At 44.8% G+C, this 18,769-nt stretch overlaps 1 protein-coding gene across 3 annotated transcripts in view; it reads left to right on the top strand.

Moving 5' to 3' along the window:
* Positions 1 to 18,769, top strand: part of kmt2ba (lysine (K)-specific methyltransferase 2Ba) — a 35,216-nt gene that overhangs the window by 13,130 nt on the left and 3,317 nt on the right. Inside the window, exons 7-35 of one of the 3 annotated variants that reach the window (XM_085791428.1) lie at positions 114 to 175; positions 296 to 547; positions 1,653 to 1,765; positions 4,032 to 4,973; positions 5,590 to 5,703; positions 5,896 to 6,042; positions 6,301 to 6,393; positions 6,553 to 6,670; positions 7,063 to 7,176; positions 7,542 to 7,732; positions 7,870 to 7,971; positions 8,170 to 8,280; positions 8,549 to 8,625; positions 8,848 to 9,029; positions 9,220 to 9,305; positions 9,401 to 9,535; positions 9,695 to 9,853; positions 9,994 to 10,111; positions 10,216 to 10,294; positions 10,590 to 10,750; positions 11,019 to 11,180; positions 12,372 to 14,832; positions 16,392 to 16,517; positions 16,724 to 16,842; positions 17,200 to 17,325; positions 17,528 to 17,780; positions 17,919 to 18,029; positions 18,127 to 18,210; positions 18,305 to 18,434. In XM_085791428.1, coding sequence (XP_085647554.1) covers positions 114 to 175; positions 296 to 547; positions 1,653 to 1,765; positions 4,032 to 4,973; positions 5,590 to 5,703; positions 5,896 to 6,042; positions 6,301 to 6,393; positions 6,553 to 6,670; positions 7,063 to 7,176; positions 7,542 to 7,732; positions 7,870 to 7,971; positions 8,170 to 8,280; positions 8,549 to 8,625; positions 8,848 to 9,029; positions 9,220 to 9,305; positions 9,401 to 9,535; positions 9,695 to 9,853; positions 9,994 to 10,111; positions 10,216 to 10,294; positions 10,590 to 10,750; positions 11,019 to 11,180; positions 12,372 to 14,832; positions 16,392 to 16,517; positions 16,724 to 16,842; positions 17,200 to 17,325; positions 17,528 to 17,780; positions 17,919 to 18,029; positions 18,127 to 18,210; positions 18,305 to 18,434 — 6,928 coding nt within the window. The remainder of the gene's footprint in view (positions 1 to 113; positions 176 to 295; positions 548 to 1,652; positions 1,766 to 4,031; positions 4,974 to 5,589; positions 5,704 to 5,895; positions 6,043 to 6,300; positions 6,394 to 6,552; positions 6,671 to 7,062; positions 7,177 to 7,541; positions 7,733 to 7,869; positions 7,972 to 8,169; positions 8,281 to 8,548; positions 8,626 to 8,847; positions 9,030 to 9,219; positions 9,306 to 9,400; positions 9,536 to 9,694; positions 9,854 to 9,993; positions 10,112 to 10,215; positions 10,295 to 10,589; positions 10,751 to 11,018; positions 11,181 to 12,371; positions 14,833 to 16,391; positions 16,518 to 16,723; positions 16,843 to 17,199; positions 17,326 to 17,527; positions 17,781 to 17,918; positions 18,030 to 18,126; positions 18,211 to 18,304; positions 18,435 to 18,769) is intronic. The other 2 variants (XM_085791429.1, XM_085791430.1) reach the window with 2 other exon arrangements.

The raw sequence follows: 18,769 nt of genomic DNA on the forward strand, positions 1-18,769 counted from the left end.
ATCCAGTTAATGAAGGCAAGTCGACTCTTATAGCTAAACACATTCATAGATGGGTACACATGAGTTTTATTTCGGACATAGAATCACATCTGACTCTTTCTCCTGCTCCCCAGATATAAAAAGTGTGAACGGATTGAGAAGGCAAAGATCGAGCGCATTGTCAGGCCATTTAGAGGTACGTGTCTCATTAGATGATGCTCTTTACAGCGATATCAGTTTCCCAATAAATCAATTTAATAGGATATTGAAATGATCAACTGCTGTGCGTGATACTCATGAGTGTGCGTATTCATAGTCCGTGCGAGGCGGTTGTCGGGCTCCACATCGGGCGGTGAAGACACAAACTGGGCCACCGGTGATGCGGACGAGGGATCGTCCACGACGACGCCAGGGGTCAGGAAACAATCCCTGCGAAACATCACGCCACGCTCCTACAGCAGTCTGCTTAAATCAGAGTCCGAAGGAGAAGAGGAACTAGGAGAGGAAGAAGAGAACAAGACGGTGAAGTCGCCAGCCAAGCCACATGCTGCTGCTACAGGCAACCAAGGTAACTTAAGCTCTGCTGCTCTTCATATGACTCAGAGTGTCTCACAGCACAGAGTGGTGCTCTGTGGGGAAATTTTGATCCACATGAAAGGATAAAAAATGGTATTATTGGAAAAGATCAATTGACGACATCAGATTTGAGTCAGTAGCTCCAGAGCCAGTTTCTCGCGACTCCAGCAGTTCCCAGTTTGTTTTAATTTTCCTCATGAGACCTTTGGTTCATGTTGTTCAGCACCACCCTGCTGCAGCTTTTAACGCCTTCTGTCATTGTGTTGGGTTGCTGATCTGTTGCTTAGCTGCATAGTGACAGAAAAGCATCTTTCTACAGCTGTAACTACTCGTTTACCTAGATGTCGTAGCTTTAACTCTCTCGGCACATACACACACTTCCACCCACAGATGACGGCAAACTATAGGGATCAGTCCTAATCTACTGCTCACTATGTCCAACTGTTTCTCTCTGTGGTGTCATTTAATGGAGCACAAAACAATTTCCTCAGCTACTGGTTTATGACTGTATCACCAAGTAAATGCCAGAGAATGTAAACACAGATTTGAAACGGTACAGCTTGACAAAACCATTTAGTAAAACATAATTTCGCTGTAGTTCTGTATAGTGACAATAAAGGCTGATTCTGATTGAATAGCATATAATTGAATAGCATATAATACTGGTGGTGAAGCTGTGCCAACATCAAAACACAGAAAAAAGGATTGATTTCAAATTTCAGAATCCTGAGTTGAATTATTATTTTAATGTTTAATGATGAATGCTCTGCGCTAAAAAGGATTTTTTTATTGATTCGATTAGAATTTATTTGCCAATTGCACAGATGCATCACTGTACATGTACACACTTGTGCGTTTCCCTGAGTCTGGAGTCAAAATGTACAGACGGGTAAAAATTAAATTATATAAGAGACACAAGGGACCAGCCCAATCGTACAAGATACAAAACGTTATACACAGCATACAATGAGCAAGTATTGCACATTATCACCAGTTGTGTGTGCAGATGTGAGGCTGTAGTTCAGTTGCAGTTTTAGTTATTGAAACTGAAAGAATTTAAGAATCGTGTCTTGATCGGTTTTTATCTTCTTTTGGAGATCTTGCTCCTCAAGATGGCATCCCGGTACCAGATGACCCTCCACCTGAGGCGGTGAAGCATCATCGCCGACTGTTCTCCAAAGGAGCCGTGAGCAGATCCAGAGCTAACAAGGTAAAAAAAGAAATGCAGCAGATTTCCCTCCTTGTCTCCAGTGATGCACCTCAACAAGCCTGGGCCAGACTGTATTTTTGGAAAATGCTTTTTGCATAACAAGTCATCCGTCTAAATGTGATGACAGGTGGTGTTAACAAATTTAGACAATTCAAACAAAGCAAATGAGCCAATTTGGATAATTATGGTTAAGACAATTAACACCGAGCAGTTATTTCCAAATAATACTTTGCCCAGGCCTTTCCGTTTCTTTCTCATTTTCAATTCAATCTTCTGTGTTGGAATGAGTGACTCTAATAACATCTTTTAATATTCAGTTAAGCTTATTTTCTGTTTCTGACTCTTACGTTTCTCCCTTTTATATTAAACACCTTGCATGTATCTAACCTGAAGCTGTGTTCATGGTAAAATGCAGTCCATTTTTCTCTCCCTCCCCCCAAGCAGTACAATGCACCCAGCCTGTTTAGCTTGTGTTGGAGGCAGTTGGTGTCTTGCACACAGCTGTTTCTGGCAGACACTTTCCTATGACTATCCAGACTCCACTTTTGATATGTAATGTCCATCTTGACTAAAAAGAAAAGTCAAATATCGCATCAGTAGTATTTTGTTCTTTATCAGACATGTAGCCAACACAGGCTGTGCAGCATTGTGCACACATGAGGTGCAGCAGGTTTTTTAATTGTCTGTATGGGACAGGAAGGTAGGGAGGGAGGTTTCACATCTTCCCATATTTGTGTAATTACACATTTGCACCAAAACAGAAATATAATAATGTCAATATTTAACTAAGGCTGATTGTTTAATTCCAGTGTCTTGCTGTGTCGTAATTGAGGCTGATTAATCAGCATCTATAGCATCAATCTTGGCTGCGCTGCCTCTTTGCTTCTGCTGATTGTAGTTGACATGAGCATTTGACTTCAAATCACATGGCAATCTAATCAATCACATGGTTTTTTTTTCCTAACCTTTAAGACTTCATTGCCTGCATCATCTGCCAAGCTTCATAATTTTTATAATCTCTGTATTTTTGCTGTTTTCAAGTGTGAAATCTATTTGCACCTGCTTCTGTTGATTGCGAGTTTGCAGTGCTGGTTATCTCATACACATGACGCAGTGTTTGACATTGTAAACATCACGTATACATACATGGTGACTGTGTGCTGCTTTGTATTGATGATTGAGGATCAAGTTTGTGTCGCCACAAGCCTATATAACCCCACCAACCCCCCCCTCCTTCTGTAATACATCAGCAACGAAGGGAAGCCACTGTATTTTGAAGATGAGGTTGAAGAAGAAGCGAGCACACAATCAGTCACACATACAGTCTATTAAAGTGACACTGTCAACAATGCGACATGCAGCTTCTCCTGGTTTTGCACAGCTTTGTGTGGCTTTCTGCTTTGTTGAAGCTTTGTCCGGAGGGATCACTGATTAGAGTGGTGGAGAGGAGTGTAACGGCAACTTCCTCAGGGGAAGAAGAGCTCAGCAGAATGTAAACAACACTGCTCTCGACCAGCGTATTGGTGGCTGCAAAACTCACGCTGAGATCCTATTTTCAAAGCTTTTGTAACCCTTAGTTACAGGTCGTTAGTGGAGTGGAGTTAGATGACGTGTTGTGCAGAAAATGCTGTTGCTGTCGACATCTATTTTGAGTAGCTGCATGAATTAAATCACGCATGCACCTTTAGAAATGTAGATACCTGCATGTACATGCCAAGCGGCACCTTTAAGCACACTGTATAATATGCATGTGTCGGTTAGTTTCATGACCTGTTTACTGTCTTGTACTGTGCATCATAGTGCACACACCTTATTCATGGCCTTATTACATAGGACTGATCTGTTCTGTGCTGTATATTATAATGTAGATGTGTAACAACACATTGTATAGTGCACAGGGAAATTGGACAAACCCAATTTTTTGAAACTAACAAACCTGGACCATGCATTTTGCCATGAAGTTGACTGATGAACAAGTTGTTAGTTTTCCTTTTTTGTCCTAGTATCTAGTATTCTTTTCACTGGAGACATGAATACCTTGCTGATGGCACCTCTCTGTCTGTATCCACCGAATGCATTTTCTAAAGTAGACTAAACTTTTCCAACTTATTATTCTTTGCTAACACATTATTTTAGACATCGTAGAGCTGTCCCCTTTATTCTGTCACTTTGGCTGCTGCCGGTCGCCGCCTCTGCATGCCACTGGTATTGGTGTCACTGTGGAACCTGTCTTGCTGGTTGGCTTAGGCAGTCCCCTCCTTCACAGGAACAGGAGAGTACGGAAGAGACGGAGCCCAGAGAAACTCTCCCCGAATCCGGCCCAGCCAGACGCCCAATGCCGAAGCTGCCGCAGCAGCTACAAATACACTTACATCGTCTGCCTGATAATATCCTGCAGTCTGGTGTGTCTTTGACGCAGCAGTCGCCCCCGTGTTTGGATCAGCATGCTGCACTGTTGCATCCAAAATTGCCCCAGCCTGTAACGCAGACCGCTGCCTCACATTCGCCACACTCCACCGCACCTGCCCGTCCAGAGTCGCCCCAGTCTGTTACACCGACCAAAACCTCACACCCATCACACTGCACAACACCTTCTGCTGGAGACTCGCCCCAGCCTGTAATGCATTGTGCTTCCCCTCCGCTCTCACCGCATCCCATAACAGCCTCCGCACAGAAATCCCTGCTGTTACGTTTGCACCGCTTGCCCGAGTCCGTGGTGCAGGCGGCGCTGAAATTACACAATCGTATCTCGTCGTCGCCTCAACCGAGCCCCCAGTCCACACCGCACTCGGCTCTGACAGAGGCTCCATCAGAGTCGTGTTTTCAGGCACTTCCAGAGTCTGAGGTGCAGCACCCAGATGCTTTGGCCGAGACGGACAAAGCTAACACACAAACTGTGCCAGAGCCGCCTCAGACTGTCGAGGCAGACACAAAGTTACAGGAGGCAGACACAAAGTTACAGGAGGGCGAACAAGAGGAGCGGGAAGACGAACGAGCGGATCAGCCTGAAGACAAGAAGGAGGATGCTGCTGCTGCTGCTGTAAACGAGGCAGTGCTGAAAACCTGCCCAACTACTGACCCACACTATGTCCTTCGTTCCCAGAATCCTGCAGAGTGTGCGTCAGTGAACAGTCTGACGGGGTTAAATAACGGATTTCCCCAAAAGGGCCTGTTGCAGAACAAGTACAAGATCCGCGTGGACTTTAAGGTGGGTGATGGCACTGGCGTCGTGTGGTATTTTTATATCACCGTCCACTGGGATGTAAATGATATTGACTGTATATTGCATTTGCAGCGCTAAGATTATGTTTACACCTTTGCATTCTTCCTAAATGAAAGAGTAGATTATTCCACAACAGAAAAACACTGTAGTCTATGTTCAGTATGAAGGAGAAAAAAACACATAAGAACAGTGCAACTCTACAATAAAAGCAAAATAAACAAGCATCTCCTTCCAAGAAGAGTCTGGGGGGGTTTCATTAACGTTTGTCTTCTCTTCCTTGAAGTGAAGACACTCAAACGTGAATTTGTGTTAAAAATATCCTTTGAATGTTTACATTTGGCATTTTCCCTGCAGCAAAACTAATAAAATGAAAAAGCTTTATTACAGTTATTGAAGCTTGGAAGCAAAAACTATATATCTGTTTTAGATCTTTAAATTGTCTGTATTGTGGTGTTACATGCGTAAAATATTATGTTAATTATTGTACCATGTTAATGTACCAGCTTTTGTTATGGGATTATAATAAAGTGCTTACTTCCATATATTTAATTGATATGCAGAAAAAACTCTGATCACTTAACCTGCTGTTTTTGTCCCTCAGGAGGACTGTGCTGTCCAGAACGTGTGGTTGATGGGCGGCCTCAGTGTCCTCACATCTATCCCCACCACCCCACAACCTGTCTGTCTGCTCTGCGCCAGTAAAGGACGACATGAGGTACTTCAGCTCCTCACATACTTTGCCAAACTACTGTAAAATCTGAATGATAATTAAAGTGTTGTGCATAATGTTGCTCATTTTTATTCAGTCGTAAACTCTTTAAGCTGTTTGTTGTGGCCCAGGTCATAGTTAATCTCATCACGTTTGGTGCGCTGCAGTGCAGGTAAATCTTCTTCGGTCTCTCCACAGATGATATTCTGCCAGATCTGCTGTGAACCTTTCCATAGTTTCTGCCTCATGCCAGAGGAGCGCCCCAAGGAGGAGAACAAGGAGAACTGGTGCTGCAGGCGCTGCAAATTCTGCCACGTGTGCGGTCGTAGAAGCAAGAGCACAAAGGTATGCGACCCAGCGACACTCTCACAACGTGAACCATGAACATCCCAAAGTCGTCCTTTTGGATTCCCTCTGCAGATTTTGGTGGAAGTAAAAAATGTATCGACTTTTTATGAATTATACATAAAAGTGTGATCTTGTGCAGGCAGCAGAGACGGGAAAAACAGGGGGAGTCGACACATGAGAGAGGCGCTAACCTCGCTTCTAACCTCAGCTGTGTTATTAATACACTCGTCTCTGTGATGTGTTTTTCCCCTCCAGCCTGTGTTGCAGTGCAGGAGATGCCACACCTCCTACCATCCTTCCTGCCTGGGACCAACATACCCTAAACCTATGAACTGCAGTTTGCCCTGGGTATTTGCTTTTTATAGTGTTCAAAATATCTCCTTGTATGGTTTTACTGAGAGAATATTAATAAATGCCATAAATTATTATCAAGAAGCTCCTCAGGTTTTGCTCAGGGCAAAAGTCCCTGGACTTCTGTGATGGTTCCTGACTTTATCGTCTGTGTAGGTGTGCATGACCTGCATTCGGTGTAAAAGCTGTGGTGTGACCCCTGGAAAGTCCTGGGACTTGGCCTGGAACCACAAGCAGGATCTCTGTCCTGACTGCACTTCTCTCCACAACAAAGGTACGGCAGCTTCCTCCAGGACTCGTAGCCATCTATGTAAATGCAGAGTAAATACATGGTTCATTGGCGGTAAACCTCTCAAAACTTGTCATGAGTTTATGTCCAGTGTAACCTGGAGAAGAGGTCCCCAAACCTCGAGCTGTGGACCAGGACTGGACTGCATGGAAAAAAATTGAATTGATTACATTTTTATTATAAATTTATAATAAACAATAGCCTGATAACAGGTTATTTATGACTGCTAATAATAATCTCAATGCAATCGATCACCATTTATCACCATACACTTACTTTCTAACAGCACTCAGTCAGTACACACACTGCTGGCTTAGAGGGATGTGTGGCAGTGCCAAAGGATGATGTGACTGATCCCTGATCTGTATTTGCACTAGGTAATTTCTGCACTGTCTGCCACAAGTGTTACGAGGACAGCAGCCAACATGTACAGATGATTCAGTGCTCGAAGTGCAACCACTGGATTCACTACGCGTGTGAAGGACTTTCAGGTGAGTCATAAATGAGTTTTCATTCACACTAAAGGTTAAGTGACAGCATGTAGAAGAATTTGAATACTGATGTGAGGAGGATCTAATTTTTCTGTTTGTCTGTGCAAAATTGTATTGCATAGAAGCACACAGGTAAATTTTAATTACATCTTAACTATGTGAATAAACAATAATTAAATAGACAGAAATAGGTCTAATGAACCATAATGTGCAGACAGTTCAGAGATATACAGAGATATATGCACTCATAGAAATGAATCGTACACAACGCTGTTTCAGGTCTAATCTTGCTGGATGCACATTGCACCAACAACATGATTTACTTTAATTTGCACTGATGCAGCATGTGTTCTTTGTGATTGCAGAGGAGCTGTTTGGTTTGCTGTCAAGCCACGCACTACAGGTGGCGTTCACCTGTTCACCCTGCGGCCAGCAGCGGACTGAACACAGGAGCTTGAAGGAGGAGCTGCAGAGCAGGCTAACGGCCGGGCTGGGGGACATCCTCACCGACCTCCTCCATAACAAGACCACAAAGCACCTGCTTGTCTGTAAAATGGTAAGAGTACATGGTATATATAAAGAGTTATGTTTCGAAAGGATTATATGTGAATATATGACTTTTACAGAAATTAACACTAATTATTTTTTTTTTGGGATGTTTTATGATTTAATTTGGTCTTTTTTGCCTTTCAGTGTCAGGAAGCAAACAACTCAGGGTTTGTCAAGGAACAGCGGCCAGTCTGCGATCTGCAAGTCATGGAGAAGAAGTTTAACGGAGGCGGTTACGCATCAATAGTGAGCCTATTCTTCATTATAATCGACTAATTAAAAGAAATCAATCACCACATTCAGTTCAGTGAAATGAATGAAAGCACTGATGTCACATAAGTCTTTCTTTCCCTCATCTATAACCTCTTGTGAGATGCTCTGGATTGAACCGTTGCCCTCGTTTTTTCCTCCTCCTCCCCCTCCTTCTTCTTCTTGTCCATTTAGAAAGCTTTCCATACAGATGTCAACGCTATGATGAGGAAGTGGCTGAAGGAGGAGGAGTTTCTCCCTGAGGATCAGCGATTGACCAGTCAGGCCAAGGCGCACTATGTCAAAGTATGCTCTCCCACAGTCTCGTGTGTATTTTTAGAAACTCACTGTTTCATCGATTTCCTGTGGAGTTTTCTAGGTCTTTCCCTCCATTTCAGTTTTCATAACCGCCTCCTCTTGTCTGACAGAGGGGCTGAGTCACTACACCAAACTATAAAAAGACTGTTTGACTAAAATATTATCCAAAAATAGACGTCATTGTCCTTGACCATAATTTAACCGTAGTTTGCCGTTCGGTCCTAAAAGTTGTTCTTGTCTTTCATTCTCCCGACAGTTGGTGCAGCAAGTCTTCACTTGGTTTCCTGCACACGATCTGAAAAAGTGGAACTCGTTCTCTGAGGAATTCCCGAGGTAAATTTACTAACAAGACCACTAAACTAAACATTATTCCTGAAGCATATACGCAGTCACATTATTCCCTCACTGTGACACACATATTTGAGTTTTATATCACAGCTGAGGCCTCAGTCTGTTTAGAGGAGTTGGAGAATAAAAGGAATCACTAAGTGGATGTGGATGGACCTCTGTCTCCGATGTCTCCTCCTTGACTGTTCATATCCCTTTGCTCTGCAGTGGCATGCTCCCCGAGGCCGTCCTCCCACCATCTAAGGAGCACAGCTATGCACAGTGGCTGGAGAGGACATACCAGCCTAAGGAGTCCAGGGGCCCAGCGGTGGGGAAAACAGACTCGCCGCTGTCGTCGCTCAATACTCCGCAGCCCGGCGCATCACACAGCCCCCATCTGCATTCACATGGTACGGAGACTGTAGCAGCCTGTTCTGTATCATGTCTGTTCAGGAATGTGACCGTTGGATGTACAACAACTACACATCCGAGGGTCACATCTGTACGGGGGATTGTGACGTGCTGTTTTATCAGTTGTATTAATGTGTTGATATTGCTGTGTCAGGTTTTAAACATTTGGTGCTCTCCGCCCCTTCACAGGTGTGAAAGATGATCTGGAAAAAACCAAGAGTAAAGATTTGAGGCAGTGTACGCTGTGTCAGCAATATGGGGACTCGTCTCCCAATGTGAGTTTCGGTGTCTTTTCTAAATGTTTTCTAAATGTCATATATAAGTGGTGACGATTCTTTGGAGCTCATTAAGTTTTTCTGTGTCCTTACAGGATGCAGGACGGCTGTTGTACCTGGGACAGAATGAATGGGCCCACATTAACTGCTGCCTTTGGTCTGCAGAGGTGTACGAGGACAACAGTGCTCTCTTGCAAGTGCACAGCGCAGTCTCAAGAGGGCGCCACCTGGTAAGACATGATCAGAAAATGACTTGTCAATCGCTCTTTGTGTGTTCAGTCGCTACATTATTATTGGTCACTCTGAGTCTAAATGTGTAACTGATAACAGGATCATGATAGACCTCTTCAAGTTTATTAATGCCACTGTTTGTGTCCTTCCTCCTCCAGCGGTGTGATCGCTGTGGACAGTCGGGAGCCACCGTGGGCTGCTGTCTCGCCACCTGCCAGAGTAATTTCCATTTCATGTGTGCTCGTGCCCAGCACTGTGTCTTCCAGCAGGACAGGAAGATGTACTGCTACAAACACAGGGATCTTGTCAGTGAAAAGGTATAGGCACAGTTTTTTTTAGAATGTAGAGTCATAAATGTATGGTTTTATATTTGTTATTTACATTTATTAAAATATTCTCATACATCTCGCATGTTTCCTTACGTTGTGTTAATTAATGATGTTCCACGTCTTTCCAGATGGTGTCGGGTAAAGGGTTTGAAGTCTCTCGACGGGTCTACGTGGACTTTGAGGGAATCAATTTCAGGAGAAAGTTCCTCACAGGCCTTGAACCTGAAACCATAAACATGACCATAGGTAATAAAAACTAGAAACATCTAGGTGTACAGCATTTGGATGGGGATAAAATATTATTAGTATTGTCAGTCTCCTCATATTTTTTTTCCCCCTCACTTCTCCAGGTTCTCTGCAAATTCAGAGACTTGGTGTGTTGTCAGAGCTGTCGTCTAACGGGAGGATGCTGTATCCTGTCGGTTATCAGTAAGTCATCACTGTCATTATGAAGCTGGTTAAAGATGCATTTCAGATGAAGATCTAAGGCAAAATATGTCAAGCTAATTTTTGATCAATTGTTGAATTACTTCAGCAATTATCTCCAATGCTAAAAGTAGTGTATGTTAACGACTTTTATGACTAAAAACCAAAATAGTCAGGGAATTCATGATACTTTTGGGAGCTGCTGCTGACTTTAGCATCATCTGAATCTTTCCAAATAACTTCTTCCTCTCTTTTTGTTGATTTATGTAACACATTTGTTTTCCCTTTTATTCTCTAGATGTTCTCGGTTGTACTGGAGCACTGTGGACCCCCGCAGGCGCTGTAAGTACACCTGTAAGGTGACAGAAGTGAGCACACCTCTCCCCGGTGAGGAACAAGATCCGAAATGGGACCAAGAAGAGAATCACACTATCGTCCACAGTCCGAAACACCACAGAGGTGAGTGAGCAGGGTCACTCACAGATCACTGTATTCATGCAACAGTTTTGATGAGAGCATTGACAATGGGGGGGAAATATTAAAGTTTAGAGCTGGGAGAGAAAAGCAAAGGCTGAAAGAAGCTGAAACAGATTGTAGATGTGAAGTCTGTGTGTGGGTTTGTCACAGAAAATGACAGAGATTTAGTCGGCTAAATTAAAAATGTTTATCGCAGCAGCTTTAAATACCTTTGTCATATAACATAACACAGTGTTTTCTTGTTTGACAGATACGGAGTCCCCTGAACGTGTAAGCTCATCATCCAGCCCAATAAAGTCGACTACCCCATCACCCAACTCTAAACTGCACAACACACCTGGATCTAAAAGTCCTGGCTACACTCAGACGAGGAGACCGGCTGGAGGATCATTTCGACCCCTCCCGTCTCCAGGTAAATGGTTTCAGATGAGATGTTGAAGGAAAAAAAAAAGGCAGTGTTTCCCTTGCCATAAACTCTGGAAAAGATAAAGAGACCACTCCAAAATGTTTTTAATAAATCAGCTTCTCTATGTATGGCAGCCATCGATTCCAGTGTCTATTGAACTCCAACACAAGCACACCTCGCTCTACTTAGCTGATCACCTGAACCAAATCATATTTAATGAGGAAGAAAGATTATAAATAAATAAATAAAAAAACACTTCTGCGATTAAAAATTGGGATTATTCCACCAATGTTGATTTCTAAACTCTTCCTAAGTTTAAAAAGTAGTGTTGTGTTGTTTTAAAATGAATATGAACTTGTTTTTTTTGCATTATACGAGGTCTGAAAACACCAGATTTTTTTTGTTATATTGACGTGTTGCCATTTTCTGCAAATAAATGCTCTAAATGACAATAGTTTTATTTCCAATTTGGGATAAATTTTGTCAGTAGGTTATAGAATGAAACATTTCACTCAAACACATACCTATGAATAGAAAAACCAGAGGAACTGATCATTTTGAAGTGGTCTCTTAAAGCAGATAACAGCGGCACGGCCGTTTCGGCTAATGCTGTGTTCAAGGCAGGCTTTTGAAACCGTAAGTTACAGCTTCAAGTCACAACTACGACTTGGTAGCGTTCCAGGTAACCCGTAGCTCGTGTTTTTACCGTCCTGTTGTCTGTGAAAGTTCCCTATAACGGCCACTCGTAACTTCCGACCCGTGAACTCGTACCAGATCGAACTGGTATGACTTCACAGGAAGGAAAAACACAAAGTACGAGTTTCCTTGAACGCACCATGAGTTAGCAGCCCCCGCCCTTGTCAGGCATCAATTGGTCCTCGTGCTACGTCACCACATTCACGCGCATCCCTTGGCTGCACACACAGCCCTTCATGCCGTTCTCTCCCCTCATTGGATAACACTTGTATCCCACAAGGAAAATTTTCTCCTCGGGTTACAGCAGAGCAGAGTGACGGAGAGACTCGTGTTTAGGCTGAAATACTTCATGTAAGTGATTGCTGACGGAAAATAGGACTATTTAGGACTTATATTAACAAAAACATTCCACTGATATCTGCTTTAATTTTTTCTAGAGCTGTATATTAGTTCATATGTCGAGTAGAGCACATAATTCACTGTGTGGTCTGATTCTCTCAGGTTCTGCTCCCCCCAAATCACATCACATCCTGACGCTGAGGGACCTGGACGACACCCGTCGACCTCGCAGGCTCTCATCAAGAAGCCGCTGCAGCTCCTCGCCGACAGACAGCGACCCGTCGGCACCGATGACCCTCCGTTCCGGCGGCACCGTCAACTCCAGATGTGCCCTGTTCAGTTCCCCGCCAAGACCCTCGAGCTTCGGACCGGCCTCGCCTCCTCTGTCCCGACAGAACTCAACATCTCCGGTCTGGAGCTCCCCACCCAGGTCCAACTCCAGCATCTCTGCGGGGCTGTCGCCGCGGCAAGGAGCCATCACTCACTCCCCCAAAGGGAGGCAGCAGAACTTTAAAATCACCACCCCGGTGTCCGCCGAGGTTCCCCAAGACTTCCTGGCGTCGTCCGAGGCGGAAGACGCGGCCGTGGCCACGACCAACGGGATCTCGCTAGCCCCGGATAACTTGGAGGAGGAAGTCGCCCACCTGATGTCCCAGGAGCTTCCTTACACCGTGTTCGACACCGACACGGAGGTGGCGGTGGCGTCCATGCTGAACGCGAAGCTCGAGTTCGACGAGGCTCTGCTCACCGAGAACGTGGTGCTTCACTGCGGGGCGCAAGGCGGAGCGCAAGGAGTCGTGCCGGATGTGGAAATGCAGGAGCATCATCATCAGGGGAACGACTCCGAAGACGACGACTCGAGCCGCTACTTTAAGTTTTCACGCACCGTGGTGTGCGACGCAGCCAGCGGCTCGGAGGCGGCGGCGGGTCAGCTCCCCTCGGCGCAGTCGATCTCGCAGCTAGACGGGGCGGACAGCGGGTCGGAGAGCGAGGAAAGCGACGAAGGTCCGGATGCTAAAACTCACAATCACCACACACCTACTAAACAGTTGACGATTGCACTAAAGAGACTGGAGTCGATCTACTCTGCGTCAAACTCGACAGTCCAACAAGGAACGACTGAGCCGGAGTTTGAGGAAAGTTCTCAACCTTCCGTTCTTCTTGAATCGGGTTTCGTACAAGACGAGGTGTCGGTTCAGGAGAAAGAGGTTCAGGTCGCCTCTGAAACACCCGCATCTCAAAACGATGTGGTCTTGGATTCAACCACAGGTCATTTTGTTTCGTCAGTAGATGGCACTGTATTATCTTTACCATCACCGTCATCTTCATCCTCATCATCTTCTTCTTCTTCTTCCTCCGCTGGCGCCGTGTTAAGCAAAAATATTAATGCATTGGATGATAAAGAAGACACTGCCTCATCAGCCGACTCCCTGGAGGGATTCAAAGATGATTTAAACGACCCCGACTACTCACCAGAAGAAGAATCTAAAACCAAAAAATCTCCCCCGATGCAGATGAAAACCTTCATGGTGAAGACAAAACGTCCCCCGATGCACCTCAAACGTTTGCCGCCGAAACCGTTGTTTCAGCAGCAGCACAAACTCAAACTGCTGTTGCCCTCTCCATCCGTTCAGACCGCACATGCTGCGTCTGTTTCCCAGGCCGCCGCCGCCACCGCCACCGTTTGCACAGTCCCACGCACAGTGACGTCCCCCATTGTAATCAACGGATTAAACGCTCTGCCCATTCAACCTGGTGCCAAACAGAGCCGAACCATCGCCATCCGCTTGGACACCTCCAGGCCAGCAAGTCGGCAGCAGGCGGTGACTCCGACCGAGGCCGCGCCCGTCGGCTTGTCCCCGACCCCGGCTCCTTCCCCGCAAGTCCTGCTGGTCAACCGCCAGGGTCAGATCCTGATCAAAGACCCGAGGTCGAACACCTACCAGGCGCTCAGCGCAAATTCTCCTACTTACAATAAAATCAGCCAGATAGCCAAGATCCTCCACAGCGGTAACCCTCTGCAGCGCTCGGTCCCTCGTGTCATAATTAAGTCTCGTTCCAACACAAACGCCCCCGCCAACAGTAACCGCACAACAACAATAACAGCAGCAGCAGCAGCAGCACCAACAACAACAACAACAACAGCAACAGCAGCAGCAGTAGAGAGAAAGATCGTTGTCCGGGTGGTGCCAGTGAAAAGCAGCAGCGCTCCCGCAGCTGCTGCTCCCGTCCCCGTCCTCAGCAGCCCTGAACCGGCTCTCTCCAACATCGGAGAAAGCACCGCTCAGGCCATCATCAACAGAGCCATGGCAACGCACCGCAACACGCCGAGGACAAAGCCCATCATCCTCAGTAAAGTGCGACGGCCAAAGGCCAGACATCGAAGGGCGTCCCAGTTTCAGGACGCAGAGGACTCGGATCAGTCGCCGGTGGCACGTTCAGGGTCGCCCAGCAGTTTAATCAGTGAAGCAGATTCTAGTTCGCAGCCGAGGCCGGCCGCGTCGCGCCCCCAGGTGAAGGTCAAGAGAGTGTCGTCGGTGTCTGAAAGGCCTTCCAGGAAGAGATCCAAGATGGACTTCCTGAAGGACCCGTCAGGCGAAGTGGATGAAGTTAATGAAGCCAGGTACTGAAAAACGTCTACTTTATATTTTTCTTTAGATATCAGAAAACAAACAACTTGTCCCTTTAACGCATAGTGAATATACAGTATATGACATGATGCAACCCAGTATTTTTTCATAAAAGTCTGACTATATACAGGAAAATAAATCTGGACTCAAATGTGGAATACGTGTAATTCAGTCTTGCAATGCAACACTATGTTTCTTAACAAATTTTACATTATTTGTCACATTATTTAGAAAAAAGAAGGATAAGTCCTGCTCAGTATTGCCGAATTGATTTCAATAAAGAAATACGGTAAAAAATCTAATTTTATGTTTTCTGAAGAAAGTGTATGTTTTTTATAGACGAATTCGGAGAACGTTTTGTGTATGCCGCCATCTTGCGGCGGCGCCATTGCTGCGGTGACATGTGTCAGTCATAGTAAACTGATTCTCTATGACAGCATCATAAATAGGCTGCATTTGTGATGTTTAGTGCCCCCCAGTAACTGATTAAGGTATCTTACATGAATACCAATATTCATTTAGTAATTAATCATTTGTTTGAGCGATTAGCAGGAAAGATTAGAGTAACAGGGAGATAAGAGACTGTATCATAAACGATATAACATACCGGTACGTTATGCGTGCTGACGTTAGGAAGCCAGCAGCGGGATATTTAATCATGTGGACAGGCTACATGAATAAGATTATAAAAACAACAACAACTTTTGCTTTGTTTTAGATATTCAAGAATATTTTATTGACCAGCTGGCCTCCGATGATCAGAAAAAACGTCAATTACAGGTCTCTGATTTATGGTCAAAATTACCTGAGCTCCGGATGGGTCGGACATATTTTACACCGGCTTTTAGACGACCATGATCACATCATATTGAAGGGATCAGTGAGACATTCACAGACTGTCCACACGATGTGAAGGTAACGGTGAGAAGGGAGGGTAGCCAGGTTGTACAGGTCAGCTGTGACTGCGTCGCTGGCGGCTGCTGCTGCTGCTGCTGACACGCTGTACGTAACGTTACGGTCTAAACACGGACACTCCTCCTGAAGTAAGGGGCTGTGTTTTGCTGATATTAGAGCAGTCGAGGACGGCACATGTCCTCCCAGCCTTCCTGGACATGTTCGCAGAAGAGAAAGGGAAGAGAAAAGGTCCACTTGCATTCAAATGCCCGCTTCGCGCACAGAGCCAACAGCTGCCTGACTGTGTGAGTTGTCACCGCAGTAATGGCGGCCGTTCGATTTCCGGTGACGTCGCCGAATCAGTCTATAAGTACACTTATCCACTGTAGGTGGATCAAATATTTAATATTTATCATTCTTTTGTGGTTACACCATTTGACATTTTCAGGGCATTCAGTCTGACTTGCTAAAAATGGTTCAAATGACATAAAACCAACATTAATACAAAATCTACATCTGATGCAAGTTTTTTTAGACAATTTTTAAAGATGTTTCCGAATTGCGAATGTTGCCAACTCCTATTTGTCACTGATCCATAAACAATTAGTATTAATTCAGCTTTTAACCCTAAATGAAAATGTTTTGATTTTTCTTTCAGCAGATTCAGTGGTGTGAGAATGAAAGCACCAACAATGAAAGACATTCTTGACCTGGACCAGGAGAACGTGTCCAGTCGACCCGGGCCGCTGAGAATCACCGCTCCACCAGCGCCGGCGTCCTCCAGGTCAGTTCATCTGCAGCACATCTTCACAGATCGACTTAAGAGACAGATTACATCCAGTTGAATATCATATTTATCCACTTTGCAAGACGGTTTCTTCTAAAAGAATGAACAAAATTGTGTATAAAGTGAATTGACAGTACCTGCCAATCTTGTTACTATATTGATTGTTAATACTTTTACTTATAAAGTTTGTCCTTTCTGCCCAGGCGTTCTCAGGTTGAGAGTCCACTCACACCCGCACAAAACAACCCCCAGAGTCCCAGTAATACACACATGTGGGTCAGCGCTCGCCACGGAGACCTCTCTGAATGGGGCCCCTACTCAGGTTTGTGACTGAACATTAAATGTTAATTTATATGGAGCAGCAGCAGCGTCACCAGTGCAGCAGCTGCTCAAAGGGAAAAAAAGGAATAAAAACATACAAAAGCAATTTAATGTAATTAAATGAAGGACCATTTACTTGTATGTCATTATGAAACACTTCCAAGAGCTACTCGGAGACTAATCCCATTATAATGTGGTGTTTTGAGATGATGGCTTGTTCTATAATTTGCCCGATGAAGTCTAATTACTAAAAATCTAATATGGTTTAATTAACAACTATAATCACAGCTGGTTAGGAAATGTTATTGTATGTTGTTACATATCATTTTCTGGCGATGACATTTATTTAATTCTCCAGGTTTCAGCTCAGAAGAAGAAACACCTTCACCTCGACACAGGAAGAGGACGTACATGAACCAGCCCCATCTGCGCTTTGAAATCACCAGTGAAGATGGATTCTGTGTGAAAGCTAACAGCATAGAGGGTAAGAATAATGTTTTGACTTCTTTTTTGAACTCTCCTACTAACCGTCATGTTATATGGAGACATTTTTCTTACTGTCACAAATTAAATCTAAAAGCGATTGATTTAAAAAAAAAATATTTTTTTAACTCCACTAGTTTCGCTGTAATCATTCTGCTGTATGTGCAGCGTAACAGAGCTTCCCTCTCCGTTTCCTCCCTCAGTTGCCTGGCGTGCAGTGATCGACGGCGTCCTCGAAGCTCGCGCAGCCTTCCACCTGAAGCAGCTGCCTCTGGGCGGGATGAGCGGGCCGCGGGTGCTGGGTGTCGTCCACGACGCCGTCATCTTCCTGCTGGAGCAGCTGCAGGGCGCCGCCAACTGCAAACACCACCGCTTCCGCTTCCACCGCTGCGACGACATCGAGGAGGAGCTTCCCCTCAACCCGAGCGGCTGCGCCCGGGCCGAAGTTTACACACGGTACCAACACAGCGCTAGATACTTACGATTTTTTTTTTGTTGCTTGGTGTCTATTTTTTTATTTATTTCTTATTTCTTATATGTGATTTAAATACACCTCAGATTAATCATAGTTTTCTTTCACCTTTTCCTAATTAGGAAAGCCACCTTCGATATGTTCAATTTCCTGGCGTCACAGCACAGAGCGCCCCCTGACGTTGTAGGCACCTTCGATGAAGAGGAGGATGAATTCCCACTGAAATCTTCCAGGTTGGAGCATTTCCATTGTGGCATTTATTTAAAAAAAAAATAATTTGGCCATTTGGCACCGTGTTGACACCTCCTTCTCGTTGTCTCACTGTGACAGGAGAGCCACCAGCAGCGAGCTTCCCATGGCTATGAGATTCAGGCACCTGGAGAAACTCTCCAAAGAAGCTGTAGGAGTTTACAGGTGATGGAAAACAAACAGCAGAACAAAATGTATAAATGAGGGAAAAAGAAAATCTAAGTATGCTCAAATACATTTTCTGTTCTGATTGTTTCAGATCTCAAATTCATGGGCGCGGGCTTTTCTGCAAGAGGAACATCGATGCTGGAGAGATGGTGATAGAGTACGCAGGCACCGTCATCCGTGCCGTCCTGACGGATAAGAGGGAGAAATATTATGACAGCAAAGTGAGTAAACACCCGATACACTAATGTTCTTAGGAATCAAAATGATGATGCCGGTTGTGGCTGAATTCCCATTTTCCTGAGAAGTCGTCATGTCGGGACCAGACTTTTTGCATGCAGACTTCCAGAGAAATGAAGTCAGACCTCAAGTTCTCCAGGGAAACGCATGTGGGAGGAAACTGAGATCCTCTAAAGGTTTCCTTAGAAAAGTGTCTAACTTGTCCACAGAGTGGCAAATTGGCAACATTGAAAGGATCATTTATTAGCCATCAATTATTAATTGGTTATTTCAGCAATTCCAGGGTGGAGAGAGAAATACAACACCCGAGTTATAGGGC

The sequence above is a fragment of the Trachurus japonicus genome, chromosome 11 (genome assembly GCF_045865225.1).
Source record: "Trachurus japonicus isolate A0001 chromosome 11, Traja_1.0".
NCBI classification, from domain to species: domain Eukaryota; kingdom Metazoa; phylum Chordata; class Actinopteri; order Carangiformes; family Carangidae; genus Trachurus; species Trachurus japonicus.